We start from the raw sequence: 20,017 nt of genomic DNA, 5'->3' as shown, positions 1-20,017 counted from the left end.
TGCCTTGCTCAACTGATAATCGTGGTATAATCTCCCCAATAAACCTCCCTCTCTTGTCCCCTTCCCCAGTAACAAGCTTGCCATCAACCCAAGGCTTATTATCAGAATTTTATGGTGTACCCTCAATCGAACCGGCAAAACAAAAAAGGAAGAAATTAAAAAACTGCAAAGAGCAAGTAGTTGACCAAGTGACAAGTGATCTGGGAACAAATGAACTGACTGAGATGGACCCAAGAGGTGAAAGGAACTGGCTTGTATGTGAGCCTTGTGTTTTGCATGCAGCACATTTGACTCCACTTCAAAAATATGCCCCATCCTAAGCTGCTTGCCTCAGGGATACAAGATTATGAAGACTACAAAGTCTTAAGTTGCAAATTTTGGCCCTGATGCAAACAGCTCATGTTAAATAACTTGAAAAAACAAAACAAAAAAAAAACACACACGACAAGCAAAAAACAAAAAAATATGGTGTTAAACTTAAGTTAAAATGGTAACTAACTGGAATTTTAAAGAAATCACTCCTAGAGAATCAGTCTTGAAAGAAAACAATCATACATTTACTTTGCAGAATTTGTATTTCCTTGCAAACACTCAGACTTGTGGATGTTACAACATCTATTCAATAAAACATCTAAGTTGAACATTTCTTTTCTGGAAGCCACTTGAGAGAAATAATTACAATAAAACACTCAATAACAATAATGTCACACACAACTTTGCATGGGGACAAGTGTTGTGTGACACCCCTAATAATACTAGCTCTACAAGGACTACTGAACAACATGACTAAATGCTGCTAAAAACCGTTCTGTGCCCTGAGCACCTGACAAAGACACAGCCTTCTTTTGTTTATCGTCACTAGATATAACAAAATATGGCACACCAGATATCTTCATGTGAGATTTTGCACGAGAATCTTCAGATAAAACCAAATCCACATCATGAGATGACTTGAGATAATTCTTGCCACCTTCCAAGCCCAGTTCCTTCGCAGCTTCAATTAAAGTGTCTACATCACTGACATTTTTGCCATCTTCATAAATCATATGAAACAAAAGGTCCTTAGCTTTTGCTTGTCCTTCAGGGCCTTTCTGAATCCCAGCTAGATGAATGAGTCGGTGGCCATGTAAAGAGTTAGGCCATGTCTTCCAGTTCTTGAATTCCAATCCATCTTGTTGTCCTGCCTGTCTTAGTGATCTTGTCCAGCCATCACCTCCCCACCTTAAAAAGCAATCAGTCAGTCAGTCAGTCAAGCAAGCAAGCAATCAATCAGCCAAGGAATCAGCCAATCAAGCAATCAATTAATCAATCAATCAATCAATCAATCAATCAATGAGTCAGTCAATCAATCAATAATATTATTCAAGCCAGCAAGCAAGCAGCCTATCAGACAATTCATCATTGGCCCATCACATATGCAAGCAGTCAATCAATCAATCAATCAATCAATGAGACAGTCAATCAATCAATAATATTATTCAAGCCAGCAAGCAAGCAGCCTATCAGACAATTCCTCATCGGCCCATCACATATGCAAGCAGTCAATCAATCAATCAATCAATCAGTCAATCAATCAATCAATCAATCAATCAATCAATCAATCAATCAATCAATCAGTTGATCAATCAATCAGTTGATCAATCAATCAATTCATAAATGGATCAAATAAGCAAATTATTGCCTACTTGCCTATCTTTTAATCTTCCTATATCTGAGATGCCAAGTAAGCTAAATCTGGGAGATCACTAATTTTACATGTACCTTATCAACCACCATCAAGTCATGTTAAAACTAGGGTCCACCAATTCTACCATTAAAATGATTCAAAATAAGAGTAAAAAATGTAGTTTAAGCACTTAACTTCATATAGTAGGAGATTTGGTGGCGTGTATGGGAGGCTGGGAGATTTGGGCTGTATCCAAGAGACTCCTGTATAGTCTAGGAGAGTTGGCAGAAATGTAGGTAGGTTAAGTATACCAGCCAAGTGGTCCATCAGGCTGGAGGTTTTCCTGCTTTCCGTAGCATGAAGCGACTAGGAGTATTTCTACTCCTCCCTGGATGGGATGCTAGTCTATCACAGGGTTACCCCCAGCAATTAATTCATAGGTAACATTTGTACACCTGGGTGGAGAGAGGCACTGTAAGAAAAGTGTCTTGCCCAAGAACACAACACAATGACCCTGGCCAGGGCTCAAATCCGGACCGCTTGATCCGAAGACTAGGGCACTAACCATGAGGCCACCGTGTCTCCACAAGATGGCGGAGATGTACCTTGCTGTAATTCTACATCTATCAGACTCTATCAGATCTGTCTTTCTAACTGCCTGACCACCAGTCTGTCGGTTAGTAGATATCCTGATTTTACCTCCTTGTGTTGTATGCCATATAATCTTCACCCAGTGGAGCGGTATTTTTGTCAATGATGTATGGATGCCAATTGACAGTGATGCTGGCATCTGTGAACTTCTGAATGGCTTTGTCAAGACGTGCCTTTCCAACATAGCACCACGGACAGGACAGGTCAGAGTAGACATCGATGTTGATCATCTGCGTGAAGAATTAGACTATAATTTAGATCACAAGATGGACCTATACAACAACATAAACACAGCTGATCTCAGTTTATTTTACCTTGGAGGGGCAGAGAGTGGAGAGTGAGGGACTCGCAAATGGCACAAATTTTAATGGGATATGCTTACAGTGCCTTTTAAGTTTTGGTACCTTCTTATAGGGATTCCTGTGGGGGGCCTTTATAGTGGGTCCATATCAACTGCATATTCATATGGTACAACGTTTCCAATGCATGGTTGTTGCAAGTAAAAATGAACTAGCTCTCGAGAAATGAAAGACCGAGAACCAAGTGTCGTCGGCCCAGTCGACGACCTAGTAAAATTACTTCTCCCCATGCATAGAAGATCAGAATCTTATTCGGTTAACACTGCACTCTGATCGACGCGGTAGTTTCCCTAGCTACTTACCACGTCAGTTTCTAAAGCGTCTTTCAGTGTACGGGGAAAAACTATCGAAAGTTACAGCTCAGACGTAGCCATCCGAGTCCTCTGCATTCTCTTCCCTTTCGTTTACTACTTGTCCCCAGGCTAGCGCGGATTATTGTTCGTTGCTCCCCGACTGATACCGAACTTTACCGAGTTGACTCGAAGACTAACCGAACGTGTTTGCAAAAACATTTCCTTCAATATTTTTCGAGCTCATGCAGAGTTTTATTTTGCAGCAATTTGCAAACCAAAGAGTAACATTGTCAATGTTAAGTGACCAACTAGCCCATCATCCTCGAGTGTCAACCTCTCTGCTTTGTTTATTTTGTGGTTCATCACTTTGTTGTTGTGACAAGTGGTCGACAACATGAGCACCCAAAATATTTGGACCGTCAACTCCAGTACCCTGGTTCGAAAGCCAGTGAAGAAACAGCCAGCGGACAGAAGAATTTACTTAGATAAGCGGCCAACAACGCTGTTATACTCGACCTAACGTAGTACCTGGGCGCTAAAGATATCTACGATTGCTTTGTCTTCGTTAAGGTAAGCTTAAGTCGAGGGAAGTTTTTGTTGTTCGTGAAGGCAGGATTAATGTCTACCTTAGGAACATCCCGTTTACGTCCCGTGTGTTTTCTTCTGGCTTTAATTATTGATATTGTCAGTCCGTTGTACTTTGGAATTTGTCACTGCCGGCTGATTTGCTAAACGCGGTATATTTTGCGTTAAAACGGCAGTATTTTACGTTTTACAAGCAAAGTGTTTCGATATCTGCTGTTCGACCGAACTCATTTGCAAATTAGCTCAAATTGCAAAATAAGAGCTCAATGCCCCATGACATATTAAAAATTCATGACTTGAGCTTATAAAACTGCATGCCTCTCTGAATGAATGAAAACATCCGAGTTCTACGGGTCTGTTGGTTGGTTTGTTTACTTTCTGTACAAATTTTTGCGAGATCGAGGTTGATAAAAGGAAAGTGATTAAACCAACCTCTTTTTAATTTGCAATTGATGCGGGGTCGCGTGTAAAGTCTTCTGATAAAAACTTAAGTTAAGTGAGTCAATGGTTAATTTACTTTCACCAGCTTGCAAAAACATAAAGTAAATTCAAAGAGTTGTTATTTAACTTCTCAAAAATGTACGTTTCAGCACTTGCGTGCTTCATTAATTTAAATTTAAATCAATATTATAAGAGGAAATGAGGGGATTCCACGTCGCTTCCTTTGTGTTCAGTTCCATTGTTCAGAGGCTAAATATATCAAATGTTCGTGTTTCTTTGTTTCTCCATGCAACTGGACTTGTACTTCACATTTAAAGGGTGTTTTCAAATTTAAAGTCACGAAAAATCTGAAAATCTCTGTCACTAGGTGTTCGAGTTTCCGTGGAATGATGATCTTGTACCACGTTCAAGTTTGGAGGTTGCTAAGCGGATTGTCTACAGTTTGTTTTGGTGAGTAAAAAAAAATATTTACCCAGCTTAAATAGAGAGCGGTGCATAAAATTTTACATCTTTAACCCTTTTAGTCCAAACCTGGTAATATTAATTTGTATTATGAGAGAATTTCATAATACTTTCAAATAGAGAATTTGTTTAACATTTCTATCAAATAAGCCACTTTTTTGTGACATTCCTTTCAAAAAAAAGTCACTGTGGGAAGGCAAAGAGTATTATGTTGCAAAATGACATCATGCATGATTGGGTTGTTTCATTATACAGTGGAATCCTGCTTTCTCAAACCCGGAATCTTTTGAACCTCCCAATTAATTAGTAATAACTTGAACCAAAAGTCATCAGGCCCTCCTCTCAGCACTGGAATTTTACCTCTGATTTCTCGAACTACCTGATTCTCAAACCAATCTTCATTTCCCTTGGAGGTTATAGAAAAATCAGGATTGCACTGTAAATAACTATCTAATGAGAATCACTCACCTTAGTCAGTATATGGATAATACAGTACAGATAGATGATTGCATTTGGAATTGAATTTATGTCTAACATGTATTAGTAGCCACTCAGCCACAGGTATTCTATTGGGAATCTATGAATCTGAAAGGTTCTTTCATCATTTCCTATTCACTAATACATGTAGACAATGATCATGGCTCAAAGAATTTAACTCAGGCTTACTTGTACTCTAACATTATGATAGTTCATATAATTGTGACTTTTTCTTTCAGTTTTAATTTGTTTAGTCGGATTGTCACAGTCTCTCAGCTCAGAACCTTTTATCATCTTTGGTAACACTGTGGACATTCGTCGAGTGAATCTTGATGGCACTGGATATAACTATGTTGTGCGTGGCTTGACGAATGTTGTTGGTCTGGATTTTGACCTTAAAACACAGATGATCTATTGGTCAGACATTGGTGTGAAAAAAATTCAGAGGGTGCATATCAATAATGGCCTGGATTCTGGGAAAATTGAAGATTTTATAGTGGAAGACTTGGGAATCCCTGAAGACTTGGCAGTTGACTGGACTGGTCGAAAGCTGTTTTGGACAGATGCTAATAAGAAAATTATTGAGGTTATTAATCTAGATGGCACACAGCGTCAGGCATTAATTAGCACTGGGCATGACAAGCCAAGAGCTATTGTTGTTGATCCAGCGAATGATAAAGTGTATTGGACAGACTGGGGAAGTGAACCAAAGATATTAAGAGCAAAAATGAGTGATGGGACACAGAAAGAGGTGCTTGTAAATGCAGGTATTGTTTGGCCAAATGGGCTTGCATTAGACTATGTTGACAAGATGCTGTACTGGACAGATGCTAATACAGATAAGATTGAAAAATCATCCTTGGATGGTCAGAATCGTAGGGTTTTGATTGATCGCACCCGGGTATATCATCCCTATGCATTGACACAATTTGGCAGCAGGCTGTACTGGAGTGATTGGCAGCGGCATAGCATTGAGCACTGTAACAAGGATGATGGTGACGACAGGGTCAGTATCACTGGTGGTATGACAAGACCTACGGCGCTGCATGTGTATCATCCTGATAGGCAGCCAGGAGCAGGTAAATTATGATCAGTTGCCAGTCAACAGGCACTAGCTGAGCTGTTATACTTTAAATCTGTGACTCAGTTAGATCTTGAATGTGTAATTAATCACCTATTGAGTTATTCCAGAAAATATTCATACATATACCCCTCCCACATTTTTTTTTTTTGGTTTGAAACCCATCCCTCTGAAAATTCCAGTCTTTGTTCATACTTTCCTTTGAAAATCTTGGCTTGTGAGACACCCCTGCCCCCTCTTTGGAATTTCCAATAAGCCTCCCTGGGGTGGGTATTGATATTTTCTGGAACTGATTGCAGAAATAAACAGATTAACAAAATAATAAATGTCTTGAAACTTTCATGACATGTTAGAATATTAGGATGATAAGAATCACTAGAAAAGAATTGGATGAGTGTGCATCCATGGCATGTATTTCACTGTTGACTGAAAAATTGATATTGAATACCACAGTTTTGTTTGATAACTGTTTGTCATTAAAATTCAATCATTTGTCCCAGTTTGGCTGTCATGTCATTGTCATGTCATCCCTATTAAATTAATAGCTTAAGACATATTTTTGTGATCTTTTGCAGACTTTAATGAATGTCAGGTAGAAAATGGAGGATGCAGTCATACATGCCTAGATCTGATTGGTGGATATAAGTGTCTTTGTCCCTTGGGATTTGAACTTGCATCCGATGATAAGACATGTCAAGGTCAGATATTAATTTATACAGATATTATTAATAAGAAGTGTTGCAAGTCATAAATTGTTATAAATATGTACTTGATGAATGAGACAATTATATGTAGTTATGGTAACCATTAATTATTTGTGAATGCTTTCAGACATAAATGAATGCAGCTACAGTCGTGGAGACTGTGCGCAACTGTGTATCAATTTTCCTGGTGGCTACAACTGCAGCTGTTTGCAGGGCTACACTTTACAAAGTGACAAGAAATCTTGCCAAGGTACATGTGTATGTGTATGCACTTCAGTGCAATTTTGCCCAGTCCTGATGAAGACAAGAGATGAAATTGCCAATGATTCTACTCTTACAAAAAATTTGGGTGGTTCAAAATTGCATAAGAGTACATAAGAGTAGCATAGAGTTGCTGAGAGAGCATGACAGTTTAACATAACCCCCCCCCCCCCGCCCCCCCCCCCCCCAAAAAAGAAGATAAACTGGGCAAGGTGTATGAAATTTTAATTATTTTCCAGTTGGGTAACTGGAATTGATGATGATGATGACTGCTACTAAATTTTTTTTTTTTTCCAGAAACATGTACTCCACCTTAGTAGCTCTTAGTAGCTCATGTAACAGTCACCCTGCGGCCCATTTTAGTATCAACTGAATAGAGAAAGCTAAGAATGCTAGTTGGAGTAATAGTCTCTTTTATGGACGAAGTAACAAACTTAAGGATCCCATGTTTTTTTTATTTCAGATGCTGATGAGTGTCGCATTAATCATGGAGGCTGTGAGTTTAGCTGCAACAATACAGAGTCCTCATACTACTGTTCATGCCGCGTTGGATACATGCTGGCAGCTGATAAACACAGCTGTGAGGACATAGATGAATGCCAGACACTCACCCACCAGTGCCCAGGTAAAGACATTGGAATGATAAAGTCTCAGTCGTCATCATTGACACCTAAGGGAGGTGACCCAATATGAAAGTGACCATGTGATTGTCATTACATTTGTGTCGTTTAAATATAAAGCTTGGTTCTGTGTACTATGTTCAAATCTAACATGACATTGCGGGGGTTACATGTATCTTCAGTTGGTACCTTTTGAAGTTTTAGCCAATTAGCTTAATGGCATGAGTCGTCATTTTTCTGATGTAAATAATTTAACTTAAGTTAAAGGTAGAGTTTAAACTCAATTAGAACCACCTTTTACATCATACATAACAGTGTAACGTGAAAGTACCGCTAAAAAGCTTTCATTTTATTGGTCACAGATGTGAAAGTTGGAACCACCTTGTACATCATAATTAACAGTACCACATAAAAGTATTGCCCAATAGCTTTCACTTGAAAGGTCAGACACTGGGGTTTTCTCCTCAGACTTATATGTTAGATTCAACCACCATGTGGAAGTTGAACTATTTCCTATTTCCTGTTTCAGATCAATGTGAGAACATTGCAGGTTCTTACAAATGTCTGTGCTCCTCGGGACTCGCTTACAATCCAGTAAACAAGACTTGTGATGACATCAATGAGTGTTTAACCAGCCAACACTCCTGCCAGCAGCTCTGCGTCAACACCAGAGGAAGCTTCCACTGTGACTGCAACCCAGGCTTCCTTCTGAGCAGTGATCAATTGACGTGTGCAGATATTGATGAATGTAGCCAATCAAATCACTCCTGCCAGCATCGTTGCGTCAACACTATTGGTTCTTACGTGTGTAGCTGTGACGCTGGTCATACTTTATCAGATGACGGGCGCACATGTGACGTGATGGATTGTGGGAAACCTGACGGAATTCCGGGAATTGTGGTGAAGTGTGACGGCACTGCAGTTCAGTACAGGTTAGATATCAATTCTAGAGAGACACTCGATGACAACTTACACCATGTAGGCAGGTATAGCTATTGGAATGACTGGCAGTAGCATCTTAGGTTACAGTCGAACCTCTTCACAACGGCCTACTTGGGGGCAGAAGAAAGTAGCCGTTGTAGAGGGTTAAAATAATAGTGAATGTATGGACCGTCCGTCGGGACCAAAACAGGTAGCCGTTGTAGAGAGGTGCCCGTTGTAGAGAGGTGGCTGTTAGTGGAGGCTCGACTGTATTTTAAAAGAAAAGTGCCTTGGTTAGATAGAGAAGAGTACGTCAATCAAGAAGCGAATAGCACTTCGGTTAGGTAGAGAATATAGTGTCATTCGAGAACTTACTAGGTTAGCCTTTAGAGCGGTTTTCAATTGAGTATCGAAACTAATTCACATTTGCTTTGGTTTTGCATTCTATACTACACGATTGGCTTAAAATCTCGCGGACTACTTTGTCATCCAGTCAGAAGTAAAACTAAAATCAGTCATGACTCGCTCACATGCCTTTTCCCGCGCTTCATGTCAACTACTGTAGGTGTATTTGCTTCGAGTTTTTGACCCGGGGTTTTTGACCGTGTCCTTTGTAATTGGCCAGGGTGATGACTTTGGTATTTACTATTGCGACACTCTTTGCCATATTTTGACAGCGAATATGTTTTAGTGAAACGTTTCTGAAGCAGTTTTGTTCTGTTTTCAGTTATGGTAAGGCTTGCACGCTGTCTTGTACCAAAGGATTTCTGATTGGTTCAAGCGTCATCACGTGTCAAGCCTCCGGTCGGTGGAGTGTCATCAAAGCCCAGTGCGCAAGTCAGCTCCCAGGCTCCAACAGTCCGCCTCTCGGAATCTTACTGTCTTCGCCTTTTGTTCCTGAAAACTCACCTCCTGCCGTTGTAATAGGAAGACTGACCACGGTCGACAATGATAAAGAGCAGTTCTTTACTTATTTGGTGATTGACGGCGCTGGTGTGTTTGATGTGGACAATAATGCCAGCACGTTGGTCCTGGCTGGTGCAGTGGACTACGAGAGACAGTCAGTGTACACGGTGTGTCTCATGTCTATAGACAGTGGTGTGCCACAACTGTCCATCAAACAGAACCTGACTGTCTACGTCACAGATGTCAATGAACCACCAAGTAAGTTAGCATAGGAGTATCAATAGCCTAATGGTGGTCATGTTGAATTCTAGTTGAAGCGGTTTAAATTAAAACTCTGTCCGGGGCCTTCGCGTCGTATTCTTGAGCAAGACACTTTACCCTCACAGAGCTACTCTCCCCGGTGTATAAATGGTGCTTTTTCCTACCGAAGAAAACTGTTTTGACCAGACCGTGCAATTTGTTTAATTTCTTTTTGTTTTGTTTGTTTTTCTGGCAGGTCCACCTACAATATCCTCGTCGGTGATTTACGAGAACGCCTCTCTTGGAACTGTCATCGGCATTGTTAATTCTTCAGATGTTGACTCCGGACAAGAAATCATCTATTCTTTGCTCACAGATGCTGGCGACAGATTTCGACTCGTTGGCGGCGAGTTGACGCTTCATTCCAAACTGAACTACGAGGAAACGTCAAGCTTCCGTTTGACAGTCGAAGCTAAAGATGACGGTTCTCCGAGGCTGTCCAGTATATCAGTCTTCAATATCACAGTTATGGACTGTAATGATCCCCCAACGGGGCTTCTATTTAGCGGGGGTGTAATCCCCGAGTTCTCAGAACATACCCCGGCGGGAACCCAGAACGGTTCCGTGATAGGGAACTTTTCAACTGTGGACGAAGACCTCGGACAGTCACACGTTTATTCCATTGTAGGAGGCAGTGAAGTAGTCTTTATTAACAAATCGTCCCTAGTGGTTGCCTGGGCGGAGCGGTTGAACTTCGAGTTACGTGATCTTTGGACGTTAAAAGTGCGTTCTACTGATCCTTTTGGTGAGAGCGTGACGTCATCGGTTGAGATTCGCCTGCTTGATGTGAATGAAAATCCAAGCGGTATTTTGTTGTCTGCGGATGCCTTTCTTGAGCATGCACCGCTGGGTACCGTTGTTGGTTCGCTGAGCGCTCGGGATCCAGACCTCCATGATAACCACACGTTTGCTCTAGTTTCCAATCCCAGCGGCGTCTTCTCGGTCGAAGGGAGAACGCTAAAAATTTTCGCCGACGTTGATTTCGAAACGACAATAAAAAATCCTTTAATAGTTGTCTTGAGAACAACCGACAGAGCTGGGCTTTCATTTGAACAAGCTTTAAACATCACAGTGCTCGACAAGAATGAAGCCCCAACGGATATTATCCTTCACCCAGAAAAACCCTGCGGGTCCTCATCCGGGATATGCGTGGAAGAGAATGAACGTATTGGTTACCGCGTAGGAGATATAACAATGGCGGACCCTGATCACAATGATCCCGGAATCTGTGATGTGGTGAACGATGATGTCTTTAAAATTGAAAACGGCGCTGTCCTTGTCAACGGGGATATTAACTTCGAAGCGCTGGACAGCTCGCGTGTGATCAGTGTAGAGATTAGGTGCCGGGATAAAGGAGGACTTATTATCGAGATGAGCTTTAACATCAGCGTCCTGGACGCCAATGATGCTCCAAGCGCCGTGAGCTTGTCGCATCAGGTTGTCAGTTCTAATGCTTCCGTGGGGAGTCTAGTGGGGTCGTTTATTGTTGTGGATGAAGACCCGAGTGACTCGCATGTGTGTTACCTCTTGGATCCTGAAAGCTTGTTCAGAGTCTCTGGGCTTCAGCTCTTTGTTGAGAAACCGCTGACGAACGCAACGTCGTCTCGTCATCCTATCCACGTGTTCTGTAGTGACGACAAGCGCATAAGCTTCCCAACGACCCTGTATATTGAAGTGAGGAGCAACCTTCTGTCAGCGAAGATGAACATCTCGTTGGATTCCACAGATGTGAAAGAAAACGAGCCCGCAGGCAGTGTCATAGGGCATGTCACGGCCAGGACATCTGATCCGAATGATACTCTTGTTTTCCAGTTGGATGATGATGCCAACGGAACTTTTGCTTTGGTTAGCGGAAACGCTGTAAATTCACGAGACTTGGTGACAACGCGGCCGCTGGATTACGAGAAGGAGAATGAGTACAATGTGGTCATCCGTGTTTATGGAAGTGGAGGGGCAACGAATTTTGAGGTGTTTCGCATCCAAGTAAGAAATATTCTCCAATATTGATTCTGACAATTCTGCCTCCAATCCTCAAAATCGCTTTCCAGTGAGTAAACCCTTCAATTTTATCTTTGTAGGTGATTGACGTGTATGAACCACCGGAACATTTGGTACTTCATCATAACCACGTGGCCGAGAACCTGGCTGGTACACTGGTTGGTGTGATCACTCTCAAAGACCCTCAGCTAAGCCCCCTCTCTATTGAGATCCTAAGTGACCCTGGGTCAGTTTTTGAGGTAAATGTAAATACTGAATTAGTTCAAAAGTAGGCCCGATTTGACATGTGAAGGCTATTCATTTGAAGGCTGTTCAGATTTTTGCAGGTTTTGCACCCGGTCTTGTTGCAAAACAGAAGCAACGGCATCGCAGAAGTTGGCAATATTTTTGAGAATGTTATTCAGTAGGAATTGGTCAGTGATAGATCTACGGTCTTGTCCGGAATGAAAACAGAAATGACATTCCCCTCTCGCGGCTCAAAATCAAGAGAGGATTCGCTTTTAAATCAAAACGCGCTATTTTTTTCCATCTTTGAACTAGAGGAGGGGATAGTCCTAATTTTTCTTTTTTAAAGTCACCGACATTGTAGCTGTTATTACGGTAGCGTGTCAATACTGAAGCTGTCTGTTTTCTTCAGCTTCGTCCGACGAGCATCTCTTACACATGGAAGTTGATGACTCGACGGCCGCTAGACTACGAAATAGCTCAGGTTCACCACATCACAGTACAGGTCAAGGATGCCAACCACTCCCTCACTGTCAATCAGAGCTTCACCATTTACGTCACAAATGTAAACGAGGCCCCCACTTCGATTGTACTCAGTAACCACGTGATAGCAGAAAATTCACCCACTGGGACTGTGGTGGGGATCATAAATGTCACTGACCCGGATGAAGCGTTCGTCCCGCAAAGCATCACTTGTGGATTGCGTAACGACGCTGGCGGTAGGTTCAAGGTCAGTGGTTTGGCACTGACAGTGTTGGCTTCCCGGATGTTAAACTTTGAAGACCCGGATGGTCCAGATCATTTGGTAGACATTGAATGTCAGGATCAGGATGGCGAAGCAACTCAACAGCAGTTTGTTGTAAAGTTGACAGACGTTGATGAGCCGCCGATCAGGATAGAGTCATCGTCGGGAAAATTCGAGGTACTTCATGGTGCTTCATTTCCTCGCTTCTGTTCTTGGTATAAAATTGTACTCTAACAATCGTAATTGAAAAGGTTAGGTGGTAACAAACGACAGATATCGTGGTCTACTGGGATGGGTGATAGCGAAGATTGCTTGATTTTTGTTACCAGGTTGTCTCAATGTTTGGCATTTGCTGTTCAACGGTTATAAAAGTTTCGTGGTCTCGTACGGTCTTTATACGGCTGCTCATTTATTGTCAGCCAGGCACACTTTTATTTTAAAGAAATCTAAGGGTTAAACGTCTACTCAGAAATTCCCTTTTAAAATTTTAAATTCCGTTATCTAGCTTCGACGTCCGGCTTCATGTTGCAGTCTCATCTCGCCTCGGATTAGTAATTAGTGGCCACTGGGTTTTACTGTTATCATTAACACAAATTTCCATAATCAAAATAGTAATTCTTATTACTGATCAACATACTTTTATTAAAATCTTAGTTCTAAGAATTTAGTGGTGAGTCAATACAAAATGTCCTTTAATTGATGATTTTCTTTAGTCTTGGAGGCGCGATGTTTTCCGGACCGAACGTTCCTGCTTCGTGCCCTAGCCGGGGTCTTCTCATAGTGCCCCTCTCCATCCAGGTGTATAAATGGATACCGACGAATTTAATACTTCAGTTGGGGTGGGAGGTAATCCTGCGATGAACTAACATCCCATCTAGGGAGGAGTAGAAAGCTTCGCCTGGGTGGGCCACTGGTCTGACGCTAACGTTTTCTCCCTTTATTCTTGTAACAAGATATTGTCACTGTAAGGAGAATTGAATTCTTGATCATTTTGTCTTGTTGTTTAGATCGCCGAGAATTTGAGTCCAGGATCGCTGGTTGCTATCCTGCGCACTGCTGATCAGGACAAGTGGCAAAACCATTCCTACAGCGTATCACCGGACACGGTGTTTAACATTGTAGGCAACCGATTGGAAGCTCTTGTGAGGTTGAATTACGAAGAGCAAAACGTTTACCTTATAAACATTACCACCACTGATAGCGGTAACCAAATGTTGACGCAAAGGGTGGTGGTCAGTGTACTCAATGTCAATGACGCGCCGACAGGAATAGTGTTACCACAAGGGACAGCTATTCCTGAAAATACTAAGGTGAGCGGGTAGGTCTAGTGTTATTGATAACGTAACGAAGTGTGTTAGCTCAGCACTAGCACCAAGTCCTTTCTTAGCTGTCAGATAAACCACATTCAGATCCTAATGGAGCGGTTTTCAATTGAGTGTCGTAAAACCAAAACCAAACCAATTACTTACCATTAAGACTTCTCAGTCAATCTCAAACCAAAGTAAAACCAAAATCAAAATAATTGCCTGATTACTTTCTACACACTATACCTGTATCAGTAATCTAGTTTTGGCGTCAGTTGATCAGACATTCATCTGAGGTTAATCAACATTGTAGTGAAGCAACAATGTAGTATTTGCCTTTGGGTCAAAAAACGAGCTCTGGTGATTTAGTTTTGGGGTTACGCAAAGAGATAGTAACTCGGATCTGCTAATAGCGACTTACTTTTCAGGTTAACCAACGTTTTAGCTGACTTGTACTTTTCGTTCTCGCGCAGCAAAGGATTAGAATGACAACAACTATAAAAAACTTTTAAACCTGTCTTTCAGACTGAAATATCATGGGATATTTGTACCCTTTTCGCGAGTTATTTGTACTCCACAGAGTGGACTGTGACAATAAGGGTGAATTTGTTACGACATAGTATGACTTGTATTGTGCAGATGCGTCTGCAGTCTTTATATTTGAAACTGGACTGTTTTCTATTACTTGTTCTACAGTAAGAGAGATAGATCAAAGATGACGTAATCGCTCCGTTAGCTAACTGAACTACTGGTACGTATCTCTTTTTAGGTTGGCTCACTGATTGGAGAACTGACCTCACTGGACGAGGACAGCGGACAGACACACACCTACGTTATCCAAGCTCAAACCCCAAGCGGCGTTGTCTCTCTTGGAGACACGAACAAGCTGTATGTGGCGGACAGCACCGCTCTCAACTATGAACTACACCGTCATGTAAACATCACTGTAACGACTACAGATGATGGTGTGCACTCGCGGCTCTCCAAGGTTGTGACTTTGTCGCTGCCCATTCTCGACGTAAATGAGCCTCCGTACGGCATTCAGCTGGCTCCAGCAAGTGTTAAAGAGAACTCACCCATCGAAACAGTCGTGGGACTCGTTACTGTACAAGATCCCGATACTTTCTCCCAGTGGTTTCACTGTCGACTTCTAAACGACGGCTCTGGGAGATTTGGAGTCAGGATAAACGTGTCGCTCATTGAGCTGTTTTTAACTGGCAACGGATTGCCTGTAGATTACGAGAAACACGCCACGCATAACATCACGCTTCTGTGTAGCGACAGCGGTGGCTTGTCTTACGAAAGAGATTTTGTAATTCGAGTTTTAGATGCGAATGATCCTCCATCGAACGTGATCTTCACAGACTCCCCAGGGGACACAATCTTGAGTCCGAATCCCCCGGTTAACGCGTCGGACGTTAAGCTTGTGACCCAGGCTGTCGCGACTGTAAATGAAACAGCTGATGTCGGAATCACCATTGTAGCTTATTTGTGGGTCATCGACGAAGATAACGCCAACAATCCCGTGCGGCCCCAGACGCATGCGTGCGAACTCATTAGCGAGGCCAAAGCTAAACTTCTCGTCACGGTCGACGTGCACGCGCCATCGAACTCGCGGAGAAAACGTTCAAGCGATGTGAACTCCGTGCCGACGGAGTTTATGATTCAGCCTGGAACCAACTCGCTATTAGTTCGTGAGAGGCTTGATTACGAAACAAGGGCGAACTACACGCTGTATGTGAAATGCACCGATGATGGCGTTCCCAAAATGTCCACTATTAGTTCTTTGCTTGTTTTTGTCTTAGACGTGCCTGAAGCGCCGACGGATGTCATCTTTTCTTCGTTGACAATTCCAGAAAATGCAAGTAATGGAGCAGTCGTTACAAGCTTTATTATCATCGATGCAGACTTCACGCGGACTGGTTACTCCTTCGAGTTAACGTCACGAGGTGTACCGTTTCGTCTGGTCGGAAATCTTATCGTCGTTTCACGAATTCCGCTCGATCACGAAGCCACGCCACTCATCACGGTACAACTGACAACGCGCGAAGTATTGACAGACTTAAAATTCGTTAAAACGTTTGACGTCGCGATCACCGATGTGAACGAACCGCCGAGCAGTGTTACGCTCGACGGAAAGACGAAAGTGGACGTTTTGGAAAGTTCCCCTATTGGATACATCCTCGGGAGATTTATTGTGGAAGATCAAGACGTGTACGATACCTCATTCAATATTACAGTCGAAGGAGAGCAAAACGAAATCATGGTAGACTTCCAGGTCAGCGGACAAAACCTTGTGGTGGCAAGTCAGCTAAATGCGTGGTCACGTGATCAATACCTCCTCAGAGTACGTGCAACTGACCGCGGAGGACTGAGTACGAGCAATATTTTGACCATCACAGTAGCGGAAGTAGATGTATGTTCTATGAATAAGAGCTTTTGTAGTCCATACGCGATCTGCTCTCGAGCGGGTCCGGGACGAGCCGCGTGTTCGTGCAAACTCGGTTTTACTGGTGACGGCTTTCGCTGTAGTGACATCAACTACTGTGACCCCGATCCATGCCATCCGGGTAACTCAATCGATGGATGTCAAGATGGTTTTGGTGGCTGGAAAAATTACTCTTGTAACTGTAGACCAGGATGGTCCCCTCCCGACTGCAATGTGGAAATCAATGAATGTCGACCCAGTCCTTGTAACATGAACGGAACAGAGTACTGCGAAGATCTCGTCAACGATTTTAAATGCAATTGTAAGCCGGGCTTCAGTGGTAGGCTCTGTGACGCGAACATTGACGACTGTAAATCGGCCAGCTGTCTTAACGGCGGCACATGCGTCGACAAAGTAAACGGTTTCATTTGCCTGTGTAAAGATCCGTATATTGGGGTTAATTGCGACACGGACGATACAATCTGTCGGGAAAACCCGACGATCTGTCCTCGTAACGGCACGTGCATTTCGTATGCCGAAGATCCTACGAAGTTCTCGTGCCGGTGTGAGGAACCGTCGGGCGGAAACTGCTCAGGGTGTGCGCCAGGCTATGGCGGGCAGAATTGCACGCCGTGTAAATATCCGCGGGCTGGAGTAAACTGTGAACTGGATTGGAGGAACTGTGAACCCGATCCCTGTCTTCAAGGGGGGACGTGCTATCCCTTAAGAGAGAAAGACTTTTCATGTGTGTGTCCACCGAATTACTTTGGAAAGACTTGCGATAAAGCCGCTGCTGTGACTGAGGATGGCAGCAGAAGCGGGAACCGTACGGGAATTAGTCCCGCGGGACTCTACTCGATGATCGGCTGTATCGTATTGCTAGTTGTTATCATCATCGTCCTGATTATCGTGTGGAGGAGAAGAAAACGAAGAAAATACAGATCGAAAAATGCGCGGATTGAATACCACAATAGACGAAGCAAGCCTGAGGTGAGCTCGCCGTTTCGAGAAATGATGCAACGAAGTAAGTTCAACTTTGAAAATCCTGCGTTTATCGCTGAACCCGAACGAGACGGTGATACCAAATCTGATGGCGACAACACGTCCACAGAAACTGAAATAAGACTTTCAGGCGATGCCGTAGCCATTGCGCGAGATAACCCCATGTATGAACCGGTTGAGGAAGTGTTGAGGAAACATGCTGCAGTTGTACACAATCCTATATTCGTGGACGACTCGGCGAGGGAAAACACAAACAATGCAAATCCACGGCTCTGGCGACGATCTCATTCTGATCAATTAGGTTTCTCGAAATGCTAAACTGTCTGAGATGTAGTTTCAAACGCTTGTATGTTAAGTGTATATGTAGTCTTAAATGCGCATCGGTTTAACGCACTGCGCGCGCAGTTCCCGCCAAACCTACCGCTCTTAAATTTCAAGCCAAATCAACTGAGATATTTCCTCAGAAGGACGTTTTGTGCGCTGCATATGCATGGGGAATTTAATGCTGTTATCCTCCTAGTTTATCGCTCTATAATTTGGACTATCACTGTTGCGAACGTCTTGCTCATTTTTGCCTCAAACTCTCAAGTACTTCTAAGTAACGGAAACCAGAGCGGCGTTGGATTTTTGAACCTCTTAGGAAAACCCTACCGTACCGCGTTCAGCGGTCTTGAACAAAAATTCCACGCCACTTCCGGTTTCCGTTGTTTGACGCGTTACTTTCAACAAGGTTGCTACAAGGCGTTACAAAGAGTACAGTTGTAAAGTTAAATATGAGGCGATAGCTGCAGTTTTTTAGGCGGGAAAAATTCTCATGACAATTTCTGTTTTATGTACATTAGAGCATGATGGGTTGATTTTGACAGTCGCGGTCACGTGGTTATTTTCGTTCGTGTGGGTAAAAGTTGACTGATAGCACATTTATGGTTGCCATGCAACGAGATTTTATATATAATTGTAAATAATAGGAAATATGTATATACGCGCATTCGTTTGTTCCAATTGCTCTGTAGACAGAACTTTTACAGGAATTTTTCACTTAGCCATCTCTATTTAGAAGATGTATTTTGTTAAGAGTTAAGTTATTAGAACTGTGCACATGTGGATTGGTTGGTAACGAGAGAAAATGATCTAGATTATTTTCCCTTTGTTGATAATCAATTTTCATTTTTACGATTGCTTTTTATCGTGAAATGTTTTGTATTTTAATATTGCACAGTGTTGTAAAACTATTTAGTTGCAGTTGGAACTGATCGCTTTGTTTTTAAGCATTGTCATTTAAGACTGCCAAATGTGTCTTGGTTTTTGACGTTGTTAAATAAGGTGTACTTGAAGAGCTATTCTAGCCCAAAACGTACACTTTCTGGTCTGAAAGTGACTCTCACGCAAAAATGGTGCCTTCCACTCAAAACTCTAAGACTGCCCAAAATTTTCATATCACCCTGTGCAATCAGGACATGCCGTACCTGTACTTAAAGAAGCCACGTCACGCTTGTGCACCTTGAAAAGTTGAGCCTAAATTTTTCAAGTTCATCGTTTGTAATCCATGTTAATCTTCTCCATCCTTAACCATCCCTAGTCTTTTATTGTTTATTGTTATCTCTTTGGTGTTTTTCTATCTTAGTGAACTACTATTTTCGGGTTTCCTTCAATTTAAAGATAATTTGTACGTAGCTAAAATAACTCAAAATGCCATGACTGAGTTCCTTTCAGGGGATAAGTCCCTATATGCAGGGTAAAATCAGGGTTCGTACGGGTCCTGGAAAACCTGGAAAGTCCTGGAATTTTATTGTGGCATTTTCCAGGACTGGAAAGTCCTGGAAAAGGGCTACTGGTCCTAGAAAGTTCTGGAAATCTGTTAAACTCAAGTAAAAAAATATGAAATGTATGGCAGACAGTAAGGAGAATTAATATTAAGATCTTGGGAGTGAAAGGGTTAATGTGAACTTTAGAGTCCTGGAAAAATCAGTCTGAGTCCTGGAAAAGTCCTGGAAAAGTCCTGGAAATTAGTTTTTGAAAAAGGGTACGAACCCTGTAAAATCAGAAATAAGGGTTCTCTTTCACTAATGAATCAATTTATTGCATGACGAAGGTTTACCAGTTAAGAATGTTGCGTGTTAGCGTGCGAGCAGGCTCTAGTGTCTGAGTCTCGCGCTCAAGCGCTCCTATCTGGCTTTTCCCTCTGGCGTGCGAGTGAGTTTACGAACGACGTGATATTTAGCGTGACAACGGTCAGTTACCATTCAGACTCGTACTCGCACACGTATTTTTCACTGGGTCTTACAGGGCTTTCTAGGGTGATACTGAAGACTTTTCCTGCGCACGTTAAACTAGTTGCCGTACAGACTCCTAATTAGGAGGCTAGGACATTGAGTGATAGAACACTCCTCGTTTCCTGATGGGCACGTTTTACATGCAAACTGAACGTACGCACACCCTCCCTTGTTAGAAATGTGCCTATCGTGAGTGTACAGTCGGACGGGGTTCTCTGTGTGTATGATGTATACGTCACTTTTAATACTCCGCTTGACAGGAAATTGTTCATTTTGAATTGCACGCGAGGAAACGTTGTTCTGGTTTTGTGTCCT

The 20,017-nt window shown here is 42.4% G+C and overlaps 2 protein-coding genes across 2 annotated transcripts; one reads left to right on the top strand and one right to left on the bottom strand.

Annotated features, from left to right (window-relative positions):
• Nucleotides 1–556: 556 nt before the first annotated feature.
• On the bottom strand, nucleotides 557–3,110 carry LOC110051917 (uncharacterized). The gene is made up of 3 exons (XM_020758015.2): nucleotides 2,979–3,110; nucleotides 2,366–2,547; nucleotides 557–1,221 (listed from the first exon to the last, which is right to left on the bottom strand). The coding sequence occupies exons 2-3, from the start codon at nucleotides 2,545–2,547 to the stop codon at nucleotides 771–773; spliced, it is 633 nt and encodes a 210-aa protein (XP_020613674.1). The 5' UTR covers nucleotides 2,979–3,110; the 3' UTR covers nucleotides 557–770.
• Nucleotides 3,111–3,160: 50 nt separating this feature from the next.
• On the top strand, nucleotides 3,161–18,721 carry LOC110051916 (protocadherin Fat 4-like). The gene is made up of 13 exons (XM_020758014.2): nucleotides 3,161–3,539; nucleotides 4,363–4,445; nucleotides 5,174–6,013; nucleotides 6,591–6,713; nucleotides 6,847–6,969; nucleotides 7,444–7,605; nucleotides 8,130–8,532; nucleotides 9,249–9,685; nucleotides 9,924–11,710; nucleotides 11,806–11,964; nucleotides 12,363–12,872; nucleotides 13,703–14,005; nucleotides 14,769–18,721. Exons 2-13 carry the CDS (start codon nucleotides 4,382–4,384, stop codon nucleotides 17,745–17,747), a joined length of 7,890 nt encoding a protein of 2,629 aa, XP_020613673.2. The 5' UTR covers nucleotides 3,161–3,539; nucleotides 4,363–4,381; the 3' UTR covers nucleotides 17,748–18,721.
• Nucleotides 18,722–20,017: the final 1,296 nt, after the last annotated feature.

This window comes from Orbicella faveolata, unplaced genomic scaffold (genome assembly GCF_042242905.1).
Source record: "Orbicella faveolata isolate gen_17 unplaced genomic scaffold, um_ofav_v1 contig_47, whole genome shotgun sequence".
Taxonomy (NCBI): Eukaryota; Metazoa; Cnidaria; class Anthozoa; order Scleractinia; family Merulinidae; genus Orbicella; species Orbicella faveolata.
The sequence above is the reverse complement of the archived record's forward strand: the minus strand, read 5'-3'. Positions and strand labels throughout refer to the sequence as shown.